The 26,948-nt window shown below is 34.8% G+C and overlaps 1 protein-coding gene across 1 annotated transcript in view; it reads right to left on the bottom strand.

The window, feature by feature from the left end:
- The window catches only part of RIMS1 (regulating synaptic membrane exocytosis 1), a 425,147-nt gene that overhangs the window by 215,565 nt on the left and 182,634 nt on the right, over positions 1-26,948 (bottom strand). Inside the window, exon 3 of the mRNA XM_053664034.1 lies at positions 19,322-19,535. Coding sequence (XP_053520009.1) covers positions 19,322-19,535 — 214 coding nt within the window. The remainder of the gene's footprint in view (positions 1-19,321; positions 19,536-26,948) is intronic.

Below are 26,948 nucleotides of genomic sequence, written 5' to 3'. Positions count from 1 at the left end.
CAGAGGAAAAAAGACACATTTAGAACACCATAGAAAATTAATCAATGCCTGAGAAACCAAATTTCATTCTTAGAACACCCCCTCCTTTATAAATGCATGCTTTCTAAACCTTCAGATTTCTTAAAAAATAACAATGTGGAAATTTTCATATTTGGAGAGTACCTCAAGGTTATTTTTTAACAGTTTTTCAATTTTCTTGTTTTGAAAAGAAGTGTCCGATCTTCTTTTTACATATTAATATGGGTTTGTAAATATTCTTTTCTAGTACCTTAGTGTACTTCCCTCAAGAAATATAAAATTTCAATCCTTTGTCCTTTTATACAACTTCCAAAATAGTCTACAGTACAGAATTATAGCATTATGAGATACATGGTATAAGATATATGTTCCAAAATTGGTCTGAAACAATTTGTTAAAGAATAAATAATAAACAAAATAATAAAAGCACTAAGATAAAAACATACAGTAACAGGATCATGTTGATGCTGCTGTAAAAGAATATAGTGGGTTGAACTGCACAAAATCCCCAAAACACATGTCTCCAAGAAGATTATCCATTCTTATGACCTGTTTCCATAATCAGGCTCTACTTTGATATTTTACTTAAAATATGAATGTGGATGGAATATACAGAATTTATGCTTACCTTTGCAATAGCACTGATAAAACACTGGCTAAGAAATAATCAAATCTAACAGCAGAGGAATGAATATATAAAGTAAAATATGCTTTTCTCTGGAAAATACAACTGGTATACAAAATAACAATATTAGAGAAAAAGTAACTGGGTATGGCATACACTACATAAAAATAAATATCATTGAAGCATATTAAATAATAAAGTTTCTGAACTAATCACCAAACCAGAGAGTTTTGGATGACACAAATAATCAGCATGTGCAGAGAAAAAAATTGTTCAAAACACCCAGCAAGATGAAAGAAAAGAATAAAATTATTTTTTAGAATAACTCAAGATCTGAGGAATTTCTAATAATTATAGTAAACTTGTTGAAATAGCTTTTAATTCTAATTATTTTGCAAGACTCAAAATGAACTCCTCCTAAAATAATGTGGGTAGAAGAGAATGTGTGTTCAGAAGAAATGACAGAAGAGTCGTCTGTTATAATATCTGAAAAGGGAACCCAAATAACCATCTAGTTTGGCAGTGTGAATGCCCAGGCTACATTTTGCTCACTGCAATTCACGGATGCTTATATATGGGTAGGTAACTATTAGGTAATGGTTGGGTGAAGTTACCATTTTATTACAGATGTTAGAATCTAATAGAGATAAACCATCCATTTTTATTACTTTGCAATGAGTAAAAAATATATACTTTCATCAATTTTAAGGGAAGACAGTCAGATTGATTTCCAAAGACATTAATGCTTGAATGCTCACCTAGCTCTTTGTATTCTACTTAACACTTAAGTCTTAAGCAAAAAGGAAAAAGCATGAATAAAAGACTTATGGCCCTGGCTGGGCAGCTCAGTTGGTTAGAGCATCATCCTGATACACCAAGGTTATAGGTTTGATCCAAGGTCAAGGCACATATAAGAATCAACCAATGGAAGCATAAATAAGTGGGACAACAATCGATGTTTGCCCCTCTCTCTCCCTCACTTCCTCTCTCTCTAAAAATAAAAAAAAGACTTGTATAGTTTTCCAATACCAGAAATTTCTTACTATTTTTATTTATTCAATATCTCTGAGCAGCTAGTAATGTGTAATAATATTATTTCCATTTCTCAAGTAGAAAACTAATTCCAGAGAAGCTGTGACATTTTTCTAGGACCTAGGGCTGCAACTCAAACCAGGACAACCCCACTCTCAGTGTGTCACTGTGATCATCACCCTGAACAGGGTCATTTCTTACACCCAGTGAAAGGTATCTGCTCTATTACACATGGAATTCATTGGCCATTCTGAACACAGATTCACATGCTACTGAGGTAGTTATGGAACACTGTAATACTTCATGGAGAGTATCTTTTAAGGACAGATCAACATAAATCCTTCTTTAGCCACATATGTACTTGCCTCCAGTAAATTTAACATAAAGATCACTGTAGAGCAAGAAGGGCAAATGTCCATCGGCTTCCTGGAGCCTCGACAGGTGAACAGAAAATAATGAAAGCAATTTGGGGGAAATTTCAAGCATGGAGGAAACATCTGTAAAATTTTTCAGTGGTAGTAATGAAATGGGAGTGATGTGTGCTAAGGCACAGACTCTAATGAGTTAATTTAATGTCATGAAATGATCAGGAATTATTACATGCAGTGTGGGAATATCAAAGACAGAACATTATACTCACAAAGGAAATAAGATTTCAATAACATATAGTACCAAGGCTACAGAAGAAAGGAATATATTTACACACACACATAAATCTTATAATGAATATAATCTGGTCAGTTGTTTTACTTCAAAAATATTTAAGGAATAAGATTAATGATAGTGGTATGGTAGAAAAACAATTTCCTACACTATTAATCTATGATTTTTGTCCCTGGATTCTATAGCCATATTCGAGTCATTCTAACTAACTATTTTCTATTTCCTCATCCAAAGATTTTTTTAAGATAAAGAAGGACACTGTAGATTGTACGAGCAAAATCCTGGAAGATTCCCCAGTCTTGAAGAGGTGGGAGGCTGGCATCCTGGGGACAGCAGGGACTCAGGCAAGGCTGCCTGGGAACAGCCCAGAAATGTGACAAAACCTTTGAAGGGATGGCTGTGCAAGGGCAAATGTAAGTTTTAAATAAATAACTAAAAAGAGACTTAACTCTTCCAGTTGAAAGTAAGGAAAGACACTCCTCCATCTCATTTTATTAGAGCATTTACTTTGGAAAATTGGTAAGTTCTTTCACTGTTTGAAATGTACTTAAATATTTTTAAAAGATTCTTTAAGACCCGGAGATACCTTTCCCAAGGACGTGCAGCCATCACTTTGAAATGCAACCATCAAGGAAAACAGTACCCTTCTCTCAGTTTCTGCAGAAACATCAGAGACTAACCTCTTCAGGTGCTGCCTTCAAGTTACAAAACTACCTCCTGTCATAAAGTATGAGAAGTTCATTTTACCTTCGGATAAAGTCAATTAGCTAACACTGATAGTCACCCCATTTACCAGACAAATTTAGGATAAACTGTGAGTGGCAAATGGTGCCGTCAAGTCCTCCTACTTGAGGACTAGTTACTGTTTACATTGAGGACTCAGGTTCTACCTGCCTGGCTATATAAAGAGTGAGATTTCTTTCTGTGCTAAAGATCTCTTAGTGAGTTGCCTATAATGCACATTGCATTCTGGTTTAATGTTTACTCAATAGTACAATAGTGTTTGTACTCAATAATACAATAGTGTTTGAGTAAATAGTGTTTACTCAATAGTGTTTTCTTTCTCATCTACCTTTTGTGGAGAGGTGTTCTGGGTTGAGAGGAGACTTTGTTTTTATTTCCCTAAAAGCTGGACTGCAGTCACAGAACATCTGCTTCATTGAAGACTGGCCATGCTCCAAGTGTGGGACCCAATAGCCTCTGTGTCCACTGATGTGGACTTGAAAACTGGAGAAGCCTTGACAATGGTTTGGTAGCGTATTCACAAGGAATACCTCTGGGAGGTGTTAGGAGGATAAACCTCTCTGATTACTCAGCCTAAATTTCCTGCTGACCTCGCAAAATGAAATCTCACAGGACTGAATTAATGAAAGTAAATTAAGATGATTCAAGTGATTTTATGTACTCACCACACAGTTAATATCGCTAAATGGTGAAAAACATAACAGTTCAGCAGAATATTTGCATGTGACACAAATTCAAGGGAAAGAAAATCTTCACAGTGTGTATGGGTACCGGCCTGCAGCACGAAAGAATGCAGATCATAGTTGGGGAAGTGATATTGAAGCTCGTAAATTAAAAGTGGACAGATGCTTTTCTTTCTTTTTGTTAACAAGAGACAAATACAAAGAGTTAACATCAATCATACCCTCACTGAGCACTGAAACACGGGAAAGCACTCCTGGCAGTGGGGTGTGAAGGCGTGGCTGGAATGAGCGCTTTCCCTGGTCTGAGTTCTGACAGGAGGAAAGTTAAGATGAAAATACAAAGAAGCTCTGAAAGGGAATTTTGGATCTTCAGTCTCAAAATTACGCAAGTTAGAAAAGCAATCAAAATCATGATTTTATTAAATAGCAGAGTGATGATTTTGGTAAGATCCTCTATATGGATAAAACTTTGTACTCAAATAAAATAAGGGAATCTAAGTAATTATATATACTTCTATTACTTTCAATTACTGAAAAGTAACTCTCTCATACTGAAAAGAAAAAAAGTGAATTTATCATTTGTAGTTTTATAATACTCTGTAACTGCAAAGAGACTATGCTAAATGCACTGAGAACTCTCTCTCATTCTTTTTAACTTGCAATATCATGATTTATCAAAAAATTTTAGAGTAAAACCCAGAAATATGCATTATAATGAGCATATTATAAAAATCAGGCTTACTTTCAATTTGATGTTAAATATAGATATCTTCTTATAATAAAAAGTTTATATATTTTGATGATTAGATATCAAGAGTTTTCATTTATTAAATGTTAACCATACAGTTAGTTTTAGAATTTACACACCAAGATTCTTAGGATATTAATAAAAAGGACTTTCAGTTGAACTGTATACTCAAGAATCCATAATTTAATAAAAATAAACATAGATATTTACATGCACACATATATACATATAACTTCTTTCAGTAGTTTACATAATATATTATATCTTAGAAAATTATATGTTATACATTAATGTTATATATTGTTATATGTATATTTGTATAATATGTAGCTTATTAATGATTATTATATCAGATATTTTGCTAAATCACTAATATGTAATCATTTAATGTTCATAAACCAATGAAAAAATATATTATGTTCCACACACAAATATTCACATTTAGAGATATAGTGGATAAAATTTAAGATACAGTAAAACTAATTCCTTTTGTTCAACTTGGGGCTGGTTAGCAGTATTGACCCCAAGACTGTACTAGAGCCCTAGCCAGCAGCCCACAGCCTGTGGGCCGAATCCTACCAGCCACCTTGGCTTGAATGGCCCGGGAGCAGAGAATGACAATTTTTAATGGTGACAGAAATGAACAAAACAATATTTTGCTGTATATTGTATACAGTTTCAGTAACCATAGGTAAAGTTATATTATACCATAGCCATATATATTCATTTCCATAGATTTGTGTAGCTGTGACAAAGACCTAAAGGCCCACAAAGCCTAAAATACTTATTATCTGGGCCTTTACAGAAAAAGTTGCCAATCCTTAAGTTGCCAAAAGTTGCCAATAGAGTGGAAAAATTCCAAAAATTAAATAGTTATCTAAAATGTAATTATATATAGGGGTTTTAAAACAGTAGTTTCAAATGATGTAGTTACAAATTCTTAGAAATGCATTGTGTCACATCAGTGTAAACAGAACACAGAAAAGCTGTCTGCAGGCTACTTCCAGTTATCTCGGGTTCTGACAGTGATCCTTTGATAGGATGATTCTCATTCATCTGCTTTTCCTGATACCTCCACCTATAACCAGAGTTACAGATACTGACGTGCAACTCCTCTTCCCACACCTGCAATGGCATAGCCTAATAACTTCTGTTCATACTCTAACAAGGATCCTTGAAGCCTAAGCTAAGCAGTAAGGAACTTGGTCTTGAGTACCGCCCATTTTCTCTGTGTAGGACTTGAAGCAGAGGTACTTCTTTCCAGACCTTACAAGATGGGTTGGATTTGGGCCTAAACCCAGACTGTCTAATATTCACTCTAGTGCTCATCATTCCTGCTTGCCTCAATGGTCTTCTCAGTAATGTTACAGCAAATTACATTAAGTAGACATAGAAAAAAACTTGTACAGTTTCTAAGCAAAAATATACAGCAATTATTTATTGACATTCTATCATTAAGAATTACTCCTGCTAGCCATATTCTCTAGTTTTAAATGTTTAGGCATCACATTCATATTTGCATCACAATTGGAAATTAAATATTTCTTAAATAGTATAATTTTAAGGCTTTCTGTAAATGCAAACAAAAAAATCAGGGGAAAAAGAAAGCATCTTAGTACAAGCAATTAAAGATATGAATGATCTTTCAACTGCAGTGACAGAAAGTTATTTGCATTTGTATATTACAAATTAAATTACTATAACCATACAGTTGAATAAGGAATAGAACACATATTTCCTATAGTCAACTATGTAAGTAGAAGAATTAAGTACACAGCTTTAGCTTTCTGAGATAAAATCAAAAAGAAATAACCCTTGCAAAAAGCACTAAAAGTCACAAAACATGCAGTAACTTTTAAGAGAATACTACCTTGAACTACATTTTATTTTTTACTCAAATATTTTTCTAGTGCATTAAACAAAAATCTAAGTGGGGAAAGATGGACGTACAAAGTACTGAAAAGTCTGTATAAAGACAATCTCAAATGTTTGTAACAAGTATAATTGCTCTGTAAATCCAACTTGTTTTCTATTTTAATTGGCTTATAAATGATGGCAAAAATACAATGCATTATGTATTTGGGTCATATATTTCTAAAAATAAGCTCCTTATTCTAAAAGAGTGAATTGAAAGAACAAATGAAATCAGTCTCTAATAATACCACATTGTCAATACCATGTTATCTATTTTATGTGTGACTAAAAACACCCTGTGCCTGCAAGTGTTTGACATTCAACCACACTGTGTGCCTCAAAAAGACAAACTGAAGTAATTCATTCCAGTAAATAATAAAGTACCAACCAAGAAGTGTATTAATCTTACATTACACATTTATGAAATGTAAACTAGATTGCTTACAAATCCGAAATGAATGCTCCAGAACATTAAAATCTAGCTGCCCCCATCCTTTATGAATGCACCACAGCATTCACTACTGAGGCTGGTTCATATCTGGACTTATTAAGCGAATAGCTTTTGGGGAGCCTCCTTTAATTCTTCTCAACTATCTCAAAGTATCTTCCAGAGTCTTGGGTGAGTAAGAAAGGAACCCAGTCTCTCTCATACCGTGTAATCTGAACTGAGCGAAAAAGACAAAGCCAGAGGTCACTGGTTCAGAGAGACAACTCCATAGGAAAACTAAGTACAATTTTAATGGTTTTATTTTGGAAAAGAGATATGCTAAAATGCAAAATTGTATTTTAGAGTTTCAAATATGAGAACTTCAAATCACTTAATCCAGGAATAAAAAGTACAGAGAGGTGCCCTTCATTCATGCATTCAAAGTTCATAGAGTGCTGACTTTATTCACAGCATTGTATAAAGGTGGAGTAAAACAGAAAGAGAAATAAAATATGGTTGATGTCATCCAAGTAATTAGAGCAAAACAAAGGAATTCAAATATGTCTAGAAATAAAATGTGAGATTTCATATTCTTTAAAAATTATTATAAAGAGTAGAGACTGTTTATAATCTGATAATTTATCTTGGAAATAAGTAATTAATCACCTGATCTTATTTTAAATGCAACAATCTCTGAGGCAGGTACTCTGGATTTTTAACTATATCCTCTTAACATTTTAATATACAGAAAATCTCTAAACTTCTCTGGCCATACTTTTAATCTCTACCAATAAAGAATTTTGCCTGTAATACATATAACAATTTGTAGTGTGGATATAATTCCCTGAAATAATGCAACTAGAAATTACTTTACAAAACATTTAAAAAGTGCTAAACTAATTAAAAGTAAATTATAAAAGTACTTTTGGGTTCATCTATACTTACTAAATTATACCAAGTCAAATTCTAATGCCTTCATTTTCTCTGTCACAATACCTTACCTCACCAGTGAGAAAGTTGCAGTTCAGTAATGAGTTCACATAATCCAAACACTGTTCTTTTCAAAATAATGTCCAGATGCATTAGAAAGCAATTACTTCAAATGTTCATTTGATGTCTGATATAGTAATATTTCATTAAATATTCCCATTATTAAAAAACACACTATATATTACATTATTTTGTGTCTGTTTATGTGTATTAGGGAAAAGAGTAAAATGATCAATAAGAGTCTTGCAGAAAGTATTTATTTATATGGCACTAACCACTAATTTGAAATTATCATGCTCAAAGAATAAAGTTATGACAACAAGATCTCATCAAATAAAAAGGAATAAATTATTATAAAAAATGATTCTGGAGTTAAAAAGTACAAAAACCAAAATGAAAAATTCCCTAGAGGAGTTTAGTATATTTTAGCTGGCAGAATAAAAAAAAATCAGTGAACATAAAGATGGATGAGTAATGACTGTTTGATGAAAAGAGAATAAACAATGAGGAAAATAAACAGAGAAATGTGAGTGAAATGTGGGCCACTAAAATATGTGTAGCAGGAGTTCCCATAATGCGGACAGAGAAAAACAGATGGAAAAAACATTCTAAGCAATAAGTGCTGGAAACTTCCCAGATTAGATGAAAAATATTACATATCCAAAAATCTCAGTGAACCTAACAGGAACACATTGAAATCCATACCCAGACATACACATGTCAGAGTAAATGTTTCTACAGGCAAATAGAAACTCTTGAAAGCAGCAATAGAAAATAAACTCATCACATACAAAAGAATCTTAATAAAACTAATAGCTGACATAAAAACAATGGGTGTCAGAGGTTGTGGGATAATATATTCAAGGTGCTAAAAGAAGAGAAAAAAATCTGTCAGATAAGAATCTTATATCCAGCAAAACTATCTTCTAAAAATGAGAGTGAAAAAATGATATTTCAAGATAAACAAAAGCTGACAGAATTCATTTCCAGAAGACTCATCTTAAATAAATATCAAATGAAGTTCTTAAAACTGAAAGTAATACTGGGTAGTAGTATTAATTCAGATGTAAAAAAACAAGGAACTTTAGTAAAGGTAATAATATAGGTAATTATAAAAGTGTCATTTCATATTTTATCTCCTTTATGGTCTTAATGATTTAAATACTACATAAAATAAAATTAATAGTATTGTTAGGCCTGTAAAACATAGAAAGCAAATATATTTGACAAAACAGTAGGATAGAGAAGGTGGGTGGAGGTAATTTGTATCAGAATAAGATCCAAATGGTATCTTGACACCAGATGGTAACTTGAATCCATAGTTAGAAATAAGGAAAACCAAAAATTGAAAATAAAAACATTAATATAACAGACCTTGTAAATATATGTGGTATTTCTTTTCTTGTTCTCTTTAAAAGGCATAAAAATTATACAAAGTAATATTCATAATAATGCCTTGCTGGATTTGTAGCATATACAGACTTAAAACATATAACACCATTTGAATCATAAGGGTGCCAGAAGGAGAATAGGAAGAGCAAAAAATTGAAAACTTATTTGAAAAAGTAATGAAGGAGAACTTCCCCAATCTGGCAAATGAAATATACATGCAAGTCCAGGAAGCTTAGAGAGTCCCAAAGAAGTTGGACCCAAGGAGGAACACAACAAGACAAATCATAATTATATTACCTAAGATTAATGATAAGGAGAGAATCATAAAGCAGCATGAGAAAAGGACACAGTTACCTACACAGGAGCTCCCATAAAACTATCAGCTGATTTCTCAAAAGAAACCTTATAAGCAAGAAGGGGCTGGAAAGAAGTATTCAAAGTCATGAAAAGCAAGTGCCTACATCCAAAATTACTCTATCCAGCAAAGCTATCATTTAGAATGGAAGGGCAGATAAAGTGCTTTCCAGATAAGGTGAAGTTAAAGGAGTTCATCATCGCCAAGCCCTTATTAAATGAAATGTTAAAGGGACTTATCTAAGAAAAAGAAGATAAAAAAACTATGAACAGTAAAATGACAACAAACTATCAATAACTGAACCTAAAAACAAAAACAAACTAAGCAAAGAACTAGAACAGGAACAGAAGCACAGAAATGGAGATCACATGGAGGGTTATCAGTGGGGAGGAGGAGGAGGGAAAAATGGGGGAAAAGGTACAGGGAATAAGAAGCATAATTGGTAGATACAAAATAGGGGGATGTTAAGAATGGTATCAGAAATGAATAGTATAAGAGAAGCAGTGAATTTATATGTATGACCCATGGACATGAACTAAGGTTAGTGGAATAGTGGAGGGAGGGGTGTGCAGAGGGGATAAAGGGAAGATAAAATTAGACAACTGTAATAGCATAATCAATAAAATATACTAAATATAAAATAAATAATAATGCATAAAGAGGAAAGGGTAAATAAAGCTCTATAGAGTTATCATTTATATGTGTCACTGGAATCAAGGTAGTATAAATGTAAAGTAGGTTCTGATAATTTAAGATGTATACTGGAGCCCTGGCTGACGTGGCTCAGTGGATTGAGCGCGGGCCCGTGAACCAGAGTATCGCAGTTCGATTCCCAGTCAGGGCACATGCCTGGGTTGCAGGCCAGTTCCCAGCAGGGGACAAATAAGAGGCAACCATACATTGATATTTCTCTCCCACTCTTTCTCCTTCCCTTCCCCTCTCTCGAAAAATAAATAAATAAAATATTTTTTAAAAATGTGGAGTGGTAAAAGTCTTTAAAAAAAAAAAAAGATGTATACTGGAAACCCTAGAGCCACTAAGAAAAAATACTCAAAAGGAGAGTAAAAAATCCCTGAAATAATTAAAATATGACTAGAAAATACTGGTTAATGTACAAAGAGGCAGTAGAGGAGGAAGAGAAGAATACAAGATGAGATATAAAAAACAAAATATAAAATAGGAGACAAATACAATCATATTAAAAATAACATCAAATATAAATGGATTAAAAATCCAATCAATAGGCAAAGATGTCAGGCTGTTTTTTTTTTCTTTTAAAAGATCCGAGTTTCTACACGAGATACACTTTAGATTCGAGATAAAAATAGAACAAAATCAAAAGGATGAAAAAGGATATGCCATGTAAATACAACTATAAGAGAACTGGGGTAGCTATATTAATATCAGACAATATAGGTTTTGCCTGTGACTAATAATATATTCCTCACTAGTGGCAGCAATAAGAAGAGATCTATCTAGTAATGAAATCTGTTGGATGGAAGACTTAAATATATCTCCAGGGATATATTTAAGTTGGGTGGCAGAAGACAGAAAATCTGGTTGTTAGTCTTTATGTGTGTCTGTTTGCATGCTACTAAAAGCTCACATCACTCAAGAAAATGTCCCATGCACACTGCAAGAACATTCTTTTAAAGTCTGGGCTAGAGTTTCTGTGTTAACTTTGAACATATGGCTGAGTGGCAAACTGAAGCTTCAAGTTCTCTGTGCATGCATAAAAAAGTCTTTTCAATTGGCAATAAAAAATCTCTTATTTTGTGTACACCATAGGGATAGCTAATCTTGACAGACAGATATTAGATTCCAAGTAGAACTATATCTAACAGAGCTCTTGTTCTGATTGATTTAGATAGATTAATAAGTACTTACATAATTCTAACATAAGGAAAATAAAGAACTCCCAGAGAAGAAAGAAACTGAACTTCTAATACTTTGAATACACTTGCCTTTTAAGAAAAATCTATGCTCAAGAAGTTGCTGACTTAGAAGCATTTTTATGCAAGAACCTAAACCCACACAGTCACAGGGAATCCTTGGAAATATCATGCTTTGGCTTAAAATCAGCTCTGTGAAAAGCACAGTGAGATGCCATTTTATTCCACATGAAACTTGATGGCTGTGGGAAAATGCAGATGCACTGACAAGAATGTGGGGAAATCAGAACCCTCAAATGTTGCTGTGCAGCTGCTTCAGAAAATACTTCATGGGTTCATCCAAATGTTGGTTATCTAGTTAGTATATGATCCTTAAAACCCACTCCTTTGAGGCACTCGCAGAAAACCAGGGAGTTTGACCCTGGTTCCGTCTTTTGCGCTGTGAAAGCTTCCTTATACCAGAAGAGGCTAATTTTTCTACACCCCGCCACACCCCCCTTAGTGCTACTGTGCATCCATAGTTAACATTGGTTTGTGAAACTGTAATTTCCAGGAACAGATTTTTCAAGTGTATTAACAATGATTTGGGGGTGGAGGCAAAAGCAGAACTATATGCTTTCTAATAATTATTGAATATTAGCAAACACTTCCAGAACAGTAATATTGAATGCAAGAGATGAAAACCCGATATCCTTGAAAAACAGTGTAGCAAATTCATCAGACAAATTTGGAATAAAAATTTACAACTTCCTGAATAGCCTAATATAAAAGTTTTCACAACTTGACATTTTACTCCCTACTGTGACAAGCAGGACAGTGAGAAAACACCTTCAGGAAGCTAAACTATTAAACAGCTTACAGAAAGTTCTCCCCTTGACCCGTCCTAACATTTTCTTATTGATATTTTTATCTATATTTATGAACTTTCCCACTTAGATCTATATTATATTCTTGGGAAGACTCTCAATAGAACATTTTTGTGGAGAAATCCATTGTCAAAGCATCTAGAAGAATTAAAAGAGGACACAAAAGTGGGTCCAGGAAAACATTTACAGTTGCTTTTCTCAAAAGGACAGAGGTTGGAAATTACAATTGCGTGCTTCATCACGCCCTGGACTAAATATGGGTAACTCTGAGAGGACTTTTCGTAATCACAATAAATATTTAATGCAATCATGCAAATCATTTGTATAAATGGTTATGAGTCTACTGACTTGCTTGTCTTTATCTAACACTAGCAAGAGATAAAAATAATCATTATTTTGGTATTTAAGAGTCTATAAGAATGAAATTTTTTTATGCTGTTAGGAATCAATCATACCATAGTTAACACCTTATAAGTCCAGTTAGAAACTCAACACTGCCTCATTTCACCCAACCCTTATCTTTTATGAGCTTTTTGTACAAAAACATACTTGATTCATCAACATGTCAGGAAGCATAATTTCTAAATAGAAATACCATTAAAATCCATGAGGAACCAGTGTGAAAAAATCATGAGTCATGAGTTATGTTGATATAAAAAAGCATTTTCACACATGTTTAAAGGTAGATATGTGCAGTTTTCACATTTTTAAAAGAATAAAAATTTAGGTAGGGCTCTATTTTTCAGAGTACTGTTGACATTTATTATAAATAATCTTAACTTATAAAATCTGACACTTTTTTTGTGAAAATAGAGATTAACTATAAATGTAGCAAGTTCATTTTTAGTTGCTGTAGTCACAAATCAATCACCCCAAAATACTGATGATAATCAGTAGAGATTGAAAGTGGAAGATTCCATTCAGCTGGTTTACAAACAGCAAAGTGTTAATGTTATCAAAGAAATTATCTAAATTTAACACTCTGCCACCAAATAGAGAGTAAAACAAAGACACAAGCAGTTTAAACTGTCTGTGGAGAATTCTGCAGTATCCCTATATATTAGGCTTAGGGAGGTCTTTCAATGAAGTAAATAATCATCAAATTACTTGTGAGAGTATGCACTTGTATAAACATTCTTTTACATATGCTATTACATATGTCGAATGCAAAGCGACTCTTTATGATAGCCACTTTCTTTATAAGCAAGTAGATAATATTCCAAGATATTATAAGATTTGAATTAAGAAAAGGCTGACTTTAAAATAAAATACTGCCAGGATGCAAAAATATGCAATCAATAATACTTCTTTTGGACCTAATAGGAGGAATATTTATGTTAGTCATGCTGGATCTTCATATCACATATACTAGTATTTTAGTCACATTTATTCACCATTGTAAGACTAAGAATTCATTCATAGTATTTTGATTAAAAAGAAGATTGCTTTTAGAAAAGTTTCATTCACCCTTATTCTTTTCCCTTTGCACTCATACCAGCACATACACGCACTTGTAAATTATAATTTCTCTTACAAGAACTGGCTTCAGTTTCCTTGGATGAGAAAGGCAATTCATTGAACAACCTCAATAGGCTAAAATGCTTTTAATGAAATCATGACATATGACAAAGTACTTAAAAATAAATGGCTGATATATCCATGCTAATCAAGAAAAGAAAATAATGGAAAGTGATTGTATTTTGAGGACTTTCTACCCTATTCTTAGTCTCAGAACCAAAGTCCACCTGATTCTCATTGCACTGCCAGTAATCATAATCAGCACAAATACCCTACCATTATGGGATGTGCTGTGGAAGGGACAATGGTCCAGTCTGCCCAATGGGTGTGGCTGAAGTCCTAACATCAGTGTAATTATTTACCTACACCTACCCTTTAAAGGAACTGAAAATTATCTACTTTTAAAGTAGACTCATCCAAGGCAATAACATTCATCAAAGTAAAGGTGTGGCATTCTAGTTACATTTTTCTAACACCGTATATTTTACATCAAAATAATAGTCCCCAAAATGACCTCACATACCACTAATGGAGAGGTTAACACATTTACCGAAAAGCAACTACCCTACATAATTAACACCTGATTTCTTTTTCATGGAAAAAAAATGAACATATACTAGCATTAAGTTTAAAAATGCAATGTTCAATTGAATGTCATGCATGCTACTTATGCCCTGCAGGACATCATTTAAAACTTAAAACAGTTGAACAAAGGCAGCTAAGTTGATATATTGGACCCCAAATACTCACTGTCTCAGTCTCATACTGGGATATCAATGAGCTATAGATAAACTGTACTTTACACCGAATGTAAGTGTATGATGCACACACAGAGGACAAGCTGACTGAGGCCCCCTTTGGCTCCCATCTTCCTGAGGGCAGTCGCTGTGGTTTCTATAGCTGATAAGAGTTAAAAGTGACCTTTCACTCCCTGAGGGTATGATTTCTATGCTTGAGGGAAAAGGATATAATCTGGTTTAATATGACAACTCTGCTACTTGTGTTCTATAGAAAAATCATTTTTTGAGTTCTTGATTTAATTTATAGAACACATTTTTTGTGTTCTATAGAAAAATCATTTTTTGAGTTCTTGATTTTTTTGAGTTCTTGATTTAGGGCTGATTATGATCTTCCCTAAATCAGTGCATTATACTCCTTTTACAGTAAAGTTTTAAATTACCTGCCTATGACCCTGAGTTCTGACAAAGATAGATGGACTCTACTTTTTTAACATTATTATTCCCAATATAAGATGGAATCATCATTAAAGCTCAGAGGGTTAAGAGGACATACAAATGCATAATGATTTAAATTATATTAAAATATCACTATTCCCATGAGCTGAAACTACCTAGACTTTACCTATTAATATAAAACTCTGTAATGTTCCTAGATGTTCATTTTATATTTTTTCCCATGAGAGCTGGGAGTGAACTCTTCCTAGCATATACTTTCTTCGTGAAATATACTGATTAACAACACTAGGTGAAACATTCACTTAATAAAGTTCACAACATTATATAACAAATGATAGAAAAGAAACCATGAATTCTAACCACTTTGTCCTCCTTTGGGAAAGCATCCAAGGAAGCAGAGTAAAGAGAGAGGAAAAAAGGAAGAGAAAAACAAAAATAAGGCACATATTAATAAATAGATTTTTAAGAAAAACAATTATATGTCACTCTAAAGTGTTAAAACACAGGTATACTGAAAAATAAATTTTTGCGCCCTGGCTGGTGTAGCTCAGTGGATTGAGTGCGGGCCTGTGAACTAAGCGAACTAAGGAATTACAGTTCAATTCCCAGTCAGGGCACATGCCTGGGTTGCAGGCCAGTTCCCAGCAGGGGATGCACTAGAGGCAACCATACATTGATGTTTCTCTCCCTCTCTCCTTCCCTTCCCCCTCTAAAGATAAATAAAATCTTTAAAAAAATAAATAAATAAACTTTTGCTCTTCCCCCAAGTAATTATTGTTCAATCTTTCATTACAAATGTACATGTATGAATCTGGCTATACGTCTGAGACAAAAGTCAGGTACTATAATTTTTTTAAGTTTTAGGATTTAGATGATAAAATGGACATTTCAATCATTCTCCATTTAGAAAACTTAATTCACTACCATATTCAGTCTACCTATTATTAAATAGGTACATTAAAATGCTTATAATGTGTAAGAATAATTTTATCAAACTAGTATTAAAATATTTATCATTCCATATTGAAAAGTCTAAGAATGGGAAATGTTATAATAAGTAAAAGTGAAAAAATACTTCAATTTTTAATCATAAGTTATTTCACAAGCAATATTTATCAGTAATATATATTTCAACATTTAACTGTCTTGCAAAGATAACTTTTTACATTTTTTGGTCTTATGTTCAAGATTAAATATTTCAAGTTGTGTTTACTGTACTTTTTTTTCTGAATATTTTCTCCAAAACTGGACTGGGTTTAGTTAAAATGAATGAACTACATTTGGACAAGGTGTCTGCTCCAAAGCATTACGTCCTAGCTCAATTTTCTTCAAACATGTCTCCTTTTAAAAACTGGAGTTTGACCCTAATGATTTTATTTTATTTTTAATCTTTTTTTTAGATATTTTACTTATTTAATTCTAGAGAGAAGGTAAGGGAGGGAGAAAAAGAGGAAGAGAAACATCAATGGGTGGTTGCCTCTCACACCCCCCCCAACTGGAGACCTGACTTGGCCTGCAATCCAGGCATGTGCCCTGACTGGGAATCGAACAGGTGACCCTTTGGTTCACAGGCCAGTCCTCAATCCACTGAGCCACACCAGCCAGGACTGACCCTAATAATTTCCCTTAGTTTGCCTCAGACTTATAATGGGAACTTAAACACATTCAACTGCTAAGGGCACTCGGCCAGCATTAACATTCAGTCAATCTGCACCCTAGAATATTATTCCCAGGTCTCATCTGTGGGAATTCATTCCAAACAGCATGTTCAAGAATACTAAATAAGGGATAATTATCAAGTAGTTCTTGTGAACTTTTTACGTGCCAGAAAATATCTAAACCCAAGGGAAACTAGAAAGGCTTTAAGGGGGCATACAAAGATCAATTAAAACTCACAACAGTTAGAAGGAAAAAAGAAAACTTATGTGGCCATGAGAATATAACCTAAAAAATGCATTTCATGAAGAACTCATTTTAATTATTTAATTGAATTCTCATAACAACACAGAGTAATTATCACTATCTAGTTCCATAGGTAAAGAAGCTATTGATTAGAGAATATAATTATCTTTCCAAGGCCACAAAGATAATAGTTGGCTCACCTTAAAGTATAATAATATATATGTTTTACTGAATGTCTTAATTCCGCTGAACAAGATTTTAGAATAACCTACTTGCAACTCAAATACACTAACAATACAATGTTGATTGAGACATTCATTTTAATTTTAATTGTGATTTTCTAAATTAGGAAGCTATCAAGAGTGCTTAAGCACTCTTGTGATTTTTAAACATAACTCTGAATTAAGTTAATGTCTATACATGATTAGATAATATGTGAAATTCTTTAAACAAACAGTGGGAATTATTTAGGTATATGACAATTTTAACTTCTATATTGAATTGCAGACCTATATCAAAGAAAAGCCACATGGACAACCCTATAAATAACCCTGCTGTACTAACACTGGAAATATAATACAGCACAACATTAACATGTATTCTAAACTAAATATTTATTGAAATTAATTTGGTATTTCACAAATTATAACATTGAATGTTTTCTATGAGCACACTAGTGCCTCAAAAGTTTAGATACATTTATAGCACTGGCTTTATGGAAGAAAAACTGTTATTTAAGTTGATTGGGGAAACTACATCGACTAGGACTATATCTCATAGAGAAGAAATAAGTCAAAATAATCCAATTTAAAAATGTATTTGAACATACTCTTCAAAAATCTGAATAATTTTTATGTGTTAAGCTTAGTACTGTATTTCCTTAACATGATATGCAATTATTCTCATGGAGGCTAATCATAGTTTAATTGCTGAACAGGGACCAGCCTGGAGAAGGTTTGACTCAGGCCTGCCGGTAGTGTGAGTTTTTGACTTTGTGTAGGAAGATTTCACAACCCAAGTCCAGGAGATTTTGAGAGTATGCTTATTAAGGCTGGGGACAGGGAGATAAGGAAGGACTTATGGTAGAAGAAGTAACAGGAGAACCTATGCAATGCTCTGCTTTGGCTCCTAGAAAAGTCACAGGAAAGGAATGAGCCAAGGCTGGGCTGCTGTTAGCTCCCTGGGAAGTCAGAGATAAGGTTCTTGGGAACAGGTTTAGGGGGAAAGCCCAGGTCAAGCTGCCACTACCCATTGTTCCCCTGGCTGCAGGTTTCCTGGGGACCCTGAAAGATTTAGGAGAAAGTAAAAAATGTTCCTACCCAGGAAGGTGCTTGCATGAGCTCTAGAGGGAGCTGGAATCTAAAGATTCCAGCCCTGAATCTTTGTCCTGAGGGCTTTTTCTCTTTAGTCTGTGGGTGATAATTTTAGGGAGGGTTTTAGCAGAATATTCATCATTTTTCCAGGTGCACTTTTACTATGCTGAGGTGCAAAATGAGCACATAGGAAGGTTTGGGAATATCTCTGGTTGTTACACTGTTTTGCTCTTATCTTAGGTCTGTTTGGCTTTAATGGCTTTTTTTGTTGTTGTTATTTGTTCCCCTGATTTCATCTGTCCTTGGGTTTAGCTGGTACAAATGGCACTAATTCTGTCTCTGTTCTCTATTTTCCCAGACCAGAGAGACTTAAGCTATGCATTCTTTGATTAGGGAAGAGGGGTATAAACCATTGGTTCTCAAGTATCCTTGGATAGGGGAGAGAATTCTTGTGATTCACCAGCAGGCTGTTAAGTTGCTCAAATTGTTTGGCCTTACTTAATTTTCTTGTCTCAGTTTTCTCATTCTACTTGCCCAGGAATTTGCCTCGCTTCCTACTATCCTGTCACAGTTTATATATATATTATTATATAGGATTAAATTTAATGCTACAAAGTTTACTTTGCATTTTACCTTCATTTAATCTGAAACCAATGTGGCAGAAACTAAAGTAGGAAGTTTGTTTCATTTTGTTTTTCACAAGAACTGCCATAACAACTTTCCAGAGATTTACAACTCATGATACCGTATCTACATTTACTACATTCATCAGAAAATAAATTTACTCCTACAGATAAATCAGTTGATTTTGAATGGGAATCGTGTATTAAGATACAGAGGCTATCTTTTTTATGAATGATTTTCATCACTATTCCACTGCTATGAGCCTTATGAAAAGCAAAAGGACAAAATGGGGAGGAGCACAGTAATGTGTACATTTATGCCTGTGTCCGCTCTCTAACACGCATGTGCTGCTTCTTCTTTGGAGGTGTGCAAATCGGTGTTCGCATTCAGAATTTCTCTCATGCCCCCAGAATACTCACATTGTTGGATCGCAGAGACACACGGCCTCCACAGCGGGCGCAGAATTTGGTGCGGCAGTAGGAGCAGAGATGGCCACACCCATCAGCAAACTTTGTTTTATGACAGATTCCACAAGTCGGAGCATCGTCTTTGTGCTCGCCCTGGTAACGGCGTGCTTCTTCCCCTATTTTTCTCACTTGTTCCTTATAGCTTTCAAATTGCTGATGCAATCTCCTGGCAAAAGAGAGAATGGTCACAAACTAAGTAAAAGAAAATTATGTAAAATGGAAGATAAAACATTTTTTTTCTAACAGAATAGAAGCATAGGTATTTGAACTAAAAGCAAGACATACAAATCAACTTCCCCTCCTAATCTTACCTACAGAGGTAAGAAATGTATTAGCATGTGTTCTATTAGGCCCAGTTTGGCTTATTATCCCTGAAACAGACAGGTGTACGTAGACGTTATACAATCACTGTTTGTTCCCAACAGTGGAACTCACGTATCCACACCATGCCTCTGCTTCTTTTAGACAGCATTTCAACTGGGCCTCAACACCTTCCACTCATGCGTGTGTATAACTGAAGCAAAAGTTACACAAAATACTTAGCTTACCTATATATGATGTGCTCTGATGTGTTCTATCTTACTCTAAGTTTAATATTGATTACTATTTTTAAAAAGTCTGTCACAGTAAATTGATTTCATGACCCAGTATTTATGCATGATCCATACTTGGAAAAAGACTATTTTAAACTATGTTGCTAGGCAATCTGTCTTCCACAAAATCCCTCACCACATTCCTGAAGGCCATTTATTTTGCATGCATCAACTATTTCATACAATATATAGATTGATAGCTTAAACATTATATTTGAGCTTGCTTGTTCTTGCAAGTCACATTAAAAGCTCGAAACCACACCTTGTAAATATTCAGATTTTCATATACCCCACTTTTGCTTGGATCTCTCTGAGATTGTATGTATGGGGGTTGCTACTAGTCTTTACTGATAACTACTGGTAGTGGGACAATCAAAGTCATTGAGGCAAATGATCTCCTATAAGAATATTCATTTATGCTCTGGCTGGTGTGGCTCAGTGGAATGAGTGGCAGCCTGCTAACCAAAGGGTCGTTGGTTCAATTCCCAATCAGGGCACATGCCTGGATTGTGGGCCAGATCCCCAGTAGGGGGGGGTGCAAGAGGCAACCACATAGTAATATTTCTCCCCCTCTCTTCATCCTTTCCCCCTCTCTAAAAATAAATAAATAAAGTCTTTAAAAAAAGAATATTCACATTTAATGTGATTCAAATTTCCTCTTCTCCCCATCGGTCCAAATCCCTCAGTCTTAAATCACTACAAGAAGAAACCATTATCTGTTCTTTGTAGAACACTAGGATATCCAGTGAAAGAATGCCTTGGTTTAATAAATGAGAACTGAGAGAGTCTTCCTAGGCCTTGCCGACACTCATTGGCTTTTACATCAACAGAGAAGCTCCTGGGAAGTGGCTAATCCAATGTATTGGTGTATTGCGAGTTTGCTGGATGTATTCCCTGGGACGCAGAGCACACACATGCTATTGGTAATTCAGGCAGTTAGCTTGATGCGCTGCCTCTAACTTAACGGCGGGGACGTGGTGCTCCCTGGAAACAAAACCCAGTGAGTTAAGCCTGCTGTTGAAGTGCTGGGATTTTATTACATTTTCCTCCTAACAGCAATGGCTTTTGAGCAGAAATTTACTGATTGCTTTTAAAATTCTTTCTTGCCTTGCCCATTGACACTTTTTTCCTATTTAATTCCATACTTGAGGCAAATATAGTTGCACTAGCACACAAAGTAGTTTAGAATCTGAAACCTTTCCAATTGAAAGGCTAGCTAATTTCAGTTCATAGAAGGATGTAGTGATATGTTATTTGATAAATGTAAGAATATTTGATTAATTTATTGAAGGTATTTGATACATTAATTTTTTTATAGTTTAAACACTATCAATCTGGAATCAAGTTGGTAAAAGAAAACCATGAATATCTACTATTTCAAAAGTAGTCATACAAAATAACACTAAAAATTATTTTAATAGCTTCTATTAAAGAAATTAATTATTCAGGAGTGGGAGTAAGAAAATACCTCAAATTGAAGGAATCGAAATAAACTCTAAGCACAGAGGGAGCCCATGAATAAACATGCATTGTTAGAACTGCCAGATCAAATCTGCTTAAGTATAAATGTGAAGGAGAAAGCCAGGCTAAGGGAAAAGTTTCCCTATAAACTTATTTTGTAACACATAACATGATTTAATATGGCTGTTGGCAAACTGTATGGTAAGAGGCCACATTGTAAATATTTTAGAACTTGTGGGCCACAGAATCTCTGTTTCAACCCTATTGCTGTAAACAGATAATACACATAATAATAAATGTGACAATGTTCCAATAAAACTTTATTACTGAAACAGATGCTAGGCCACTGAAGGGGTCTGACAATTCCCGATAGTGTATGCTTTATGTTGTACTAAGATAGTTTGAAATTCAAAGTGTTTTGTTAAATTCAAATATGACTTTTCTCCATCCTCTAGGGCCCAATCAAAAAGCCATCTATTTTAGGAAGCCTTTTATACAGTGTGTGTGTGCACAGCACTGACCACTGAGGCGAAACCTAACTTGACTGCCATCGAATAGTATTTCATGTGGTTAAGCACAGACTACTTTTTTAACTTCCCATATATTATTATAATTTCTGAACATGACACCTCCCTTCTACCAAACAGTAAATTAACAGGCACCGAGGCTCTGTGGCCACGATTGTGCTTTAACTTCCATGTAGGTGACGGAAAATAAAATTTTAGGTAGAGAGCCACCAAAAACAATGAAAATAGAGCATACAATAGCCAAACCAGTAGAGGGCAACACATGAATGAGGATACAATCAGTCCAAAGTAGACAAAAACTGTATACAAAGCAGGGCAATTAGAAATTATGGTATGCGATGGTAGCTCAAGTTCCTGTCCACCTGTCCAACTCATTTCCCAGTGAGTTCCTTTCTTTCCTTTTAGCAGCAAACATTATGAAAGAAAGAAAGAAGGAAGAGAGGTGGGGCAGGGGGCGGGGCGGAAGAAAGGACCCACATTCACCACTCCCACTTCCTGAAAATCTGCCTGCTCTCTAACCTGCAATGCTCTACTGAACTGTCTCTTAAAATCTAGCCTTGGTGCACTTTTTTTCAATTTGTATTCTCCTTACGTTACTCTGATATCTCACACAGTTAAGATGTCTCACCATGAAATATGGCTTTGGAGTCAGGATACTGGGAGTGAAACCATAAACAGCATATCTATTTTTTATCTGTTGTTTTAATGCTCTAATCTATATCAAATATGTGACAGGGTTCTATTATGAATAATAAATGGAATGCATATTTTATTATATGGTATTACAGTAAATGCAGAACTGCAAATGTAAAATCTTTTTGTGAAATTTATTTGTACATTTCAATTTTAGAATTAACAATATATTATTATTGATTAGCTAGGTTGACAAAATATATGATCACAAATCTCACATTTAAATTATCTAAATAGAAAATGGAGAGTGTTATAAAATATGCAATGCTTTCAAAAGAAAATCGTTGATGTAGAAACCTTGATTTTCTCCCTGGATGCTTCCATTGTTTTGCTATGTAAAATCACTGCATTATTTTTATATCTGTGCACTCAATTTGAGAAATTCCAAGATTTCAGACATAAGGAAGTTGGGTAATTAAGGGTATATATTTGAAGGAAATAAAGATGAATGCCTAACAAGTTGCATGCCATTCTTTAAAAATCTCAAAAAGTACATATCATCCTATTTTCAACATAAGTAATTTAAATAAGAAATGATTAAAGATGCTCTTACCAATTAAGTATTTGTTGATCACTTACTATAAATAAGGCACACAGAACGATGCTAAGAGACTGGTAATGGTGAAATGCAGAGAAATTTTTGTAATTGGCACAGCACCTCACTTATTTCTATTCTGTGTTTTTCCTTCTTCCATCCCCAAAGTGGTCAGAAGCTAGAAAAAGACAATTCCACCTTTCCTCCTGGCTGTCCTTTGGAAAGTCTAGGCTAGATTTTCCAGGAGGAGGAGGTGATGGGAGCTAGTACTTCCAAATTTCAAAAGCTTCAGTGGCGGGTCCAGAGGGAGTGCTTTCCCCAAAATGAAGAGAGGGGCAGAGATCAGAGCAGTCTGCACATTACACCCTGAACTGGAGGATTGCCCTGGGTTGTGAGTACAATGGCAGGACCATAAGCATGGCCTGCGTTTCTCTTCGCAGCCTGGGCACAGAACACAGAGAACAGGGCACCAGCAAGGGCCCATGCAGTCAGTGACACGAGATTAAAGCCAGCAGAGTTCTGAGACCTAGAGCGTGTCCAGGAGAGAGCCCTGATGACAACTGACATCAAAAATTTCCCAGCCTGACAGATTGGAAGCTTACTTCAAAAACTTTTGACCTCACTTGGTATTGTCAAAAAAAATCACAATACCCTCAACTCTAAATGACTCCAAGCAATGTACAGTCTACTCAGGAAGTAAGTTATACAGGGTCCAGCACAAATAATGCTTCTTTTTTATTAGAAAATCTTTTATTAGAAAATCATAAGCATGTCATTCTATAACATAACAATTTCACACTGAAGCACACCATATGACACTTTAGGTGAAATGTTCAACTTAGAACTATAAATTATTACACACACATTACCCTACCAACCACACTCAAGCAGGTGTTACTTCTGCCAGATCCTGTATGTGAACACAAGTTAGTAGTTTGTGGTAATGGATGCCAAGTGACAAAGAATGGAAGCAAGTTGGTCAGTAGAGAGTAATAATTCTGGGTAAAGTGATGAGGCAGATTTCTTTCACTTAGTTGGTCAAATATGCATTCCTAGATAATTTAGAACTTGGACTATTCTTTGAAATAATAAAAATATGGTACATGTTAGTGTTAATAGGGTAACTAAAGCAAACAAATAAGGAAACATGCTAAGATAATAATAATTGCAAATGCTCCCAGGCTTCTCAGAAATATAGGTTAAATAAAGTTACATTTTAAAATCTATGAATATCATCAAATAAGCATCCAGTTTATATGTTCTACTGAATGACAGCCCAATAATCATACATAAATGACTGTGAAGTGAGCACATATATGAACTTACAAAAAGTTTTCCTGGGCCCAAATAGTCCCTTTTTTAGTGAAACTGTCTCTTCAATTCTACTCTGTAACAGAGAGAAGCAGTAAAATTCCACCACATTTCAGTGATGACTAATTTTTAACGATAATTAGAAATAACAACCCCCTGTATCGGAACTGAGTTGAAAATAATTAACACTATAGTCTTTTAAGTAAAAAAGATTAAGTGATAGAGTTTGGTGCTACAGAATTGTTGGACAGAAGACAGGATCTGTCTTGGCTAGATCTCCAGGAATGACATCCAAACAAAAGGAAGAACGAGCTACTCCAAGTTCCTCAGTTAAAAAGCTGCAGAGCAGAAAGCCAGACTCCTAACGGCTGGGGCACAAATCCAACCACCTCCTTGGAGGTGCTCTGAGCTAGAAGCCCAGCCATGGCCCCACTGAACCAGCTCGAGAGACCAGCAAAATGCATGTCCAGGGGGCTGCGTGGCTGCCTTGTAGCTTAGTTTCAAGTCAAATCTCATGGAAGAACATTCAACTGTTGGAACCTAAATTGCATCAGGGATTCTAGCTGTCACAGAGTCTACAAAGATGTTGGGAGACCCGGTTTTCCACTTTAGCTGCAATCCTCTGATTTATGCCAAATTTCTTAATTCCTGAAATTTTTAAATTCCACTGTACCCAAGGTGAGTGATATCTAAATCTAGGATTTCTCTTGATAAAAGTAATGTCCATCACAAAACTCAATTTTAATCATAAACAAAAAAAGGATGGCATTGCTTATATGAAAATGTGCTGAAAAAAGTTTGTTATATATTTTAATCTGTTGTCCATTATTGCTTAAAACTTAACATTTTATGAATCACAGATGTATGTACATATGAGTATTTTTAGGTTCTAAAAATAATCATAGCGAGGGTTATGAGGAGGGAAGAATGAACAGGTGGAGCACGGAGGGGCTTCAGGATAATCACATGACTCTGCACATGGTGGACGCCTGTCACTACACATTTGTCCAAACCCACAGATTAGGATTAGGGTTTGCAACACCAAGAGTGAACCCTAAAAGAAACTATGGACTTTGGGTGACGATGATGTATCTGGGTGAGTTCATCGGTTGTAACAAATGCACCACCCTTGAGGGTGCTGGTAATGGAGAAGGTTATACATGTGTGGGAATGGGGTGTGTGGAAAATCACTGTTCCTTCCTCACAGTTTTGCTGTGAATCTAAAACTGCTCTAAAAAATGAAGTCTATAAAAAGTTCAACCTCCAGAAAAGGTTACAAAATATGATATACAGAATACGTACATATTCTAAAAGTTTTAGTAATATGGTCCTCTGTCACAGAATAGTATTGAGTAATTAAAAAAATCACTACAGTTAAAAAATATTTGTCAGCTTGTGTCTTATCCATATTCAGACTTTAGTTTTAAAGGAGTATACTTTTTACTTACTGCAAAAGCCCAGCAGATGGCACTAAAGATTTTTATTTTTACATTTAATTCCTTTATATTTAAACTGTTTTTCTTCAATGTGTTAAAGAAAATTAGTACAATCAGCAGGGGGTGTAACTTATTAGGAAAAATGTGTTTCAGAAGTGGCTGAAAAAGGACAAAAGAGAAAATTATAAAGTGCTGAAATTTCTGCTCTTTTGTGAAGGGCCCTCATTTTAAATGTCCTTTAAAAAATTATGTTAGCAGTGGAATTGGTGGGTCAAAAGGCACTTCCATTTTTAGTTTTTTAAGGAAATTCCACAATGTTTTCCACAGTGACTGCACCAGTCTGCATTCTCACCAACAGTGCACTAGGGTTCCCTTTTCTCCACAACCTTGCCAGCACTTGTTTGTTGGTTTATTAATGATGGCCATTCTGACAGGTGTGAGGTGGTATCTCACTGTGGTTTTAATTTGCCTCTCTCTGATGGCTAGTGCTGCTGAGCATCTTTTCCTATGTCTATGGGCCCTCTGTCTTCCTCGAGAAGCGTCTATTCAGATCCTTTGTCCATTTAATTTTATTGTTTGTCTTCCTGGTGTTTAGTTGTATGAGTTCTTTGTGTGTTTTGGAGCTCGAACCCTTATCTGATATATCATAGGCATATATCCTAAGAATCCCAAATTGCCAATTCAATAAAACTTATGCACCCCCAAATGTTCATAGCAGCACAATTTACAATAGCCAAGAGCTGGAAACAGCCTAAGTGCCCATCAATAAATGAGCAGATTAAAAAACTGTGGTACATTTACACAATGGAATACTATGCAGCAGAAAGAAAGAAGGAGCACCTATCCTTGGCAACGGCATGGGTAGAACTAGAGAGCATTATGCTAAGAGAAATAAGCCTGGTGGTGAAAGACAAATACCATCTGATCTCAGCTATAAGAGGAATCTCATAAACAAAATAGAACCACAGGCATGGAAACATGGAACAGACTGAAAGTGTCCAGAAGGGAGCAGGAAGGGGGATA

Source organism: Artibeus jamaicensis, unplaced genomic scaffold, assembly GCF_021234435.1.
Source record: "Artibeus jamaicensis isolate MK-2021 breed Jamaican fruit bat unplaced genomic scaffold, CSHL_Jam_final contig_1127, whole genome shotgun sequence".
Lineage (NCBI taxonomy): Eukaryota > Metazoa > Chordata > Mammalia > Chiroptera > Phyllostomidae > Artibeus > Artibeus jamaicensis.
This window is presented reverse-complemented; position numbering and strand designations above follow the sequence as displayed.